This window comes from Hyalella azteca, unplaced genomic scaffold, assembly GCF_000764305.2.
Source record: "Hyalella azteca isolate HAZT.00-mixed unplaced genomic scaffold, Hazt_2.0.2 contig8024, whole genome shotgun sequence".
NCBI lineage: Eukaryota > Metazoa > Arthropoda > Malacostraca > Amphipoda > Hyalellidae > Hyalella > Hyalella azteca.
This window is the reverse complement of record NW_025938130.1, coordinates 125,640-131,286: the sequence shown is the minus strand read 5'-3', so window position 1 is coordinate 131,286 and position 5,647 is coordinate 125,640. Positions and strand designations below refer to the sequence as shown.

Sequence of the window (5,647 nt, the reverse complement as noted above, 5' to 3'; positions counted from 1 at the left end):
AGATAAAGCTATGGAAAAATATATGTTCAGATTTGAAATGCCTAGCTCCTTATCGAACCCGGTGGAAGTCTAGTAGCTTCTTCAAAGTATCGCCAGTCATGAAAAGATCCGGTCAAATGACACGAGTTTAGATCTATGAACAAGGCACGAAATGGAAAAGAATCGGCGACAGGCCACATCAGGCCTACACTTCAGAGCCGACATCACTATGTTATGTTATGTTATGTTATAAGGTGCTTGTACACGGGGATAGTGCAGACGGCTAGTAGATCTGACAGTTGCCAAACTGTCTGCCGCTTGGTGTCTATCCCGCAAATAAGCTTAAACTTGCCTCGTGTCTGCGTTGTAACACATTCATGCGACATTATTTTCTTCTCGCTTCGAGTTACCGACATGTGGATCAGCCTCCCTCGCAACATCGTTGACGCTCCGAGTATGAACGCGTTCAAGAAAGGACTGAACAAAGCTATGCAAGAGCATATGTTCTGTCTTGAAATGCCTAGCACCTTACAAACCTGGTAATAAGTCCAGTACCTATCGCAAACCAATGTCAGTTGTGAAAATATCTGGTGAAAAGGGTGGTTTTTAGATCTCCGGTTAATCATGTCCTGTGAATCAAGTCACCTTCTGTGAATCAAGTACAGTAATCGGCAACAGGCCATGGGCCTATTTCTTCAGCGCCGACACTTCTATTTTATTCTATTCTAATGACTAAATCGTGTGAGATGAAGAGAAGTTTGTCACGGCATAAAATCGAGACACACTTTTGTGCGGGGTCCGGACTGGAGAAATTGCATTATGTAGGTAATGCTTACAAGCATCAAGTCATGACTCACTTTTGTGCGGGGTCAGGACTGGAGAAGTTGCGTATTTGCTCCATCGTCCAATTGGCTGCCTGGAGCTCCGGCACGTCGCACCAATGAGGTGCCGCCTTCCCAAGAAAATCGGAAGACAGAATCTGCATAGGCGTCATCAGGCCGACTGAAATAAATGCGAAAAATTAAAACAAAATCGGAATTCCTTTTCAAAACGACTGGAGACATTTTCATTACTGCACTACACTAATAATGCTTATTTCGATGATGGTAGGAAGAATTTAAATGCCGTTGCCTTAGTTATTTTAATACAAAATAATATTTATTTATAGTAAGTAATTTTAAAATTTCAATCGAATTGTAATTTGCAGCAATTTTCGTCAATATGTAAATCTCTAATAATGAAAGTAATAAATTTTGTTTTTATATAAAAACCGTTCAAATTTACAATAGAAATGTTAATGGTATGTTAAACTCCCATGAAGAAAGAAACAGCTTGATTCCGCTAGCATTACAAATACGAAGACAAGTCCCAACACACCCGCAGAGCACGCGATCAGGACCAGAATGTTGTAGGCGCCCTTGGTGCCGACGAGCTCGAACACGTCCTCCAGAGTGTCCAGCTCGCCTGCAGGAGGCGCAGCAGCGGGACCCAGCGTGTCCAGCTCGCCTGTCGGAGGCACTGCAGCTGGGCTGTTACTTGACCGCTTCATCGTAGCCGCACAACAGTGTCGTCCCGCAAGAGAGTAATACTGTCAATTCATGCGTTCCGACATAATAATCACGACCTCGGAGAAGAACCTTTGGAAGCTGCCGCCTCACTTATCATCAGCGAGTCTAATTTTGCTATTCCTACTTCTAAAGTTCGAATATATATTATTTTATGCGTGTCTAGAAAGTATGGTTCTTCAGATCTAATTCAAACACAAGACGGATAAACACAAGGAATAAATACAGCGCCTGCGAAAGTACCAATAATCATTTCGTGCAGCATAAATGATAGACAAACAACAAATAAAAAAACCTTTCACCGTCACAGAGATTCATAAATTACTTCAATGAACAAATTCCTTCACTTTAATCAAGGCAATCATGGCTCTGAACGACTGTTGGTCAGCCTTGGGCTGGTGGCTCAGCAATTACGCGTGATTGTCCGGCGCGCGGTCCACCCAAACTTGCGTCCCGTTCCTGCATAGCATAAACTTGTGACTGTTATTGCGACTCTGACGGCATGACAGATAGCACGTCGGAACACACTGAGAATCAGATATTTCGCGAAATTTGTTATCATTTGACTTTGTCGTGCGTTTTTTTAAGCTGTACCACCACGAGCGTCGAGCATCATGCATGGGACGCTATCAGGAAGCACTGATGTTTTAGGCACCATCGATGTGAGTGAGTTCCCGTGAAAGTTCTAGGCAAATAGCGCTCCCTCTATAGACGCATTCAAAGACCATAGACCTCAGGCCACAGAAAGCTTCAATCTTTGCGTGATTTAAGCTTCAAATTTTTAATCATGACTTCGATTCGATATTTTAATCATGTCTTCTCCTCAATACCCAATCGAGGTACTATTAGAAGCTCCTTAAAATTAACGGAGTGCAATAAATTTTTCGAGATGACACAACGTGAAATCTATCAATATCCACCAGACAATAGTCATTACCGTAAATTCGTTCACACAATTTCATCCGACTATTCCCGACCAGATACAGCTTATTGTAAATTAACTCTTATTATCATTTAATTGAAGCCGTTGCAGACTGTGTACTGTAATTGTGACTCCTAATTGATTTGCTTACAATAGTTCAATTGTCCATCGCAATCATCAGCCTTCAAAGCTTCGAAGCTTTCAACGCACGCAAGGCCTTAAGAAATTCAAGGATTTTATGTGCATACAAAGTTTAAATACCTTAAAGGTATTAATGTCCTGTACATTTACTCGTAAAAGGAGCCAGCTATTCCTGCTTTCTGAACCCGCTTAACCTGTAGTAAACCGATGCCTGTTACGAGGAATCAAAATTAAATGCTCGTTCATTTTTTGGTTAAACATACATATATCTTTATATCGTCAAATATGTATAGCCAACAACACTCGGGTATTTCAAACAATTCACACAAGCAACACATCGTGCACAATATACAGATGCCTGTGATGGCGATCAGTCAGTCACGCGGTATTTACACTGTAGCACCATTTGCAAACACTGCCAGTTTCGTGTGCAGAAAGAGGATAGTGAAGATGGATGAGCAATATTTTTTGTCCATTCCAGCCAGATAAAAGTTATCATTATAAAGCAAGGCCCCACTCTAAGTTATAGAGCCAGCCGTTTGATATAACTGATTAATAACACGCTTGTTGCGTGACGACGCTTAGCACTTTTGTGGTAATACCAAAAGATGCAAGACCGAAAAACATCTCCTTAGTCCTTACCACCGCGATATGGACAAAAGAGATAGAAGACAACGTGACTCTGCATATTTCTTACTTGCAAACGTGTTGGCAAGCCAAGGAATTCCTTCTCAGTGCTATTTATTTTCATGCGGCATCAAGAATATTCACCTGAAGCCAAACTGTAGGCTAATTGGTCGCGAAATGCAGCACCTTCACTCGTTCTCTAGCCTCGTCAGCTTTAAAAACCAACATAATAATAGCAAATTATAGATAATTTCAGAACTATAAATTATTGCTTTTATGAAAATTACCTTCTGTTTGGATAAATTATTTTGAATTAAATCGGTCATTCGAGACAAAATCTGACACAAAAATCGAGATTAGAACCGCAATCATACGTAAACGTGTCTTCACTGGAATATTGGACTGAAAACCGGCAAGAAATTTCGAAATGGTAGATGACTAGATGACTTTGCGCATGACTTTGAGGTTTCATCCCAAATGTATTGACTTAACCCATTGCACTAAATTAACATATCATATCTTGAAGGTACTTCCTTCTTCTATTAACTGTTTCTTTAGTTTATGTAACTTTATTAATAATCAAATAATCCACGACGAGCATATATTACGACTAGCGGACATTTTCTGGTTGAACACATTTTTTAGCGTCACAACCTCTTCCTTCGGCTGCACAAACGGCACTGAAGGCGGAGAACCTGCATTTCGTGTGTCGTGCACAATGCAAATGCCTGTTACGTTTTCGGGCGATGGCAGGATTCCAAGAAACAATTACACAAATTTTGCAGTCTTCACAAACTTTTATGCAATAATGTATGCAATAAATCATTGATAATATCGATCCTAAATCCTGTAAGGTGCTAATTTACTCAATTTTCAGGCGAATGATCTTTTATTTGGGTGATAAGATTCAGAGCTTATTTATATAATTAGAGGCCTCTGTACCCCTGAGTCTACTGACGATACTGGCAGCCAGACCTTTACAGTACATAAGAATTGCATTGACGACGGGTAATGAATTAAAAGGGTTAAATGCACATTCATTTGCCACAGAAGCTCTGCGATCACCCACGACACGATATAATACTCTCATTCGTCAAGCGTTGATACTGAAAGATTTATAGGTTCCATGTCTTTTGATCTATTTCTTTATTCGTGGCATCGTGATCTGCATAGACAAAGCCAAAAAATGTGAAAAACAATAAGGAAACACAGCTGAAATACTTCGCGCAATTCATTATTCAGCTCCATCGTAAACACAGCTGAAAACTTTGTGCAATTCATTATTCAACTCCATCGTATCACAAGAACATGGATATAAACTATACTATTAGTACCGTTTAGGTTTTATTTTAGCATTAAGCATTGGAACTATTCTCGAGAAAACAAAATACATTAATAACATAAAATTCATGAATAAAAATACATTTCTTCATTATTGAATAGTATGAATTTAAAATGACAGTTTTGAGGAAGTACTTTAAACACGTGCTTTCGGGAATTAATTTTCAATGCGATAATTCGAGTGAAACTAGTGTCAGTTTATCAACTGCAGTGAACTAGCGATGTTACGTTATCACATTGACGGTGAATGTGTACGGTGACTGTTTAGTACTATCCCGAAAATTTCGGTGTGTGTTAAGAAATGAGAATCAATTGTAACCATCATTCTCTGAAATGATATGATAGGTGTCAGGGTAGCCCAGTGGTTACAGTTCAGAGTAACCACTGTGAATGTTCTGTGATGTTAAGAATCGGCGACAGGCCTACGGCCTACTAAACGCTGAAACCGCTATAATTATATTATTATAGGTGCGAGACTGCTGCGCTTACATTAGTCTATCCAAAATTTCTCGCAGAAAATGTACTTGAGTTCAAGGTTAACTCGCCTAGAAGCAGTAGTGTTAAGAATTCGTCAGAAAATGACACTAAAAAGTACGATCGCTGGACGTATGTTGTGTTTGTTTGTTTGAATAATAGGACTTGTTGTCGTTTACTATAAATGCCGTGTAGTAAAAATGTAATAAAAGTATTGAATAATATACGACAACAATATTTTTTAATTCTAAATTACAAAAAAAAATTCGCATTAGTTACTCATCGAGCGAAATGTTGAGCTCATGTCAATGTTGTGGCATACAAGGAAAATTTTCTATTTATTTGCCTCTTCGAAATCACATGAAGTTTCATTAGAATCAACTTTATCTATATAGCTTGTATTGTCGTGTAACAAACATCAATTTCTTTAAGCATTTTGCGAATCGTTTACTTTATAAAATGTATTTTCGGCACGACACGACACTGTCAAATATTTTCCTAATCTAAAATTATCTCTTCTTTACATATAGGTTCAACCATTTCAACGACGTTTCCCGGTAGTGCTGATGCATTTAAGCTTCATTAGCTCGTTGAGTCG

General features: G+C 39.0%; 1 protein-coding gene across 1 annotated transcript in view; it reads right to left on the bottom strand.

Moving 5' to 3' along the window:
* The window catches only part of LOC108682065 (organic cation transporter protein), a 17,264-nt gene extending 15,494 nt beyond the window's left edge, over positions 1 to 1,770 (bottom strand). The window contains exons 1-2 of the mRNA XM_018171174.2: positions 1,357 to 1,770; positions 837 to 981 (exon numbers count right to left, since the gene is read on the bottom strand). Of these exons, the coding sequence (XP_018026663.1) occupies positions 837 to 981; positions 1,357 to 1,528 (317 nt within the window). The 5' untranslated portion in view covers positions 1,529 to 1,770. The remainder of the gene's footprint in view (positions 1 to 836; positions 982 to 1,356) is intronic.
* Positions 1,771 to 5,647: the final 3,877 nt, after the last annotated feature.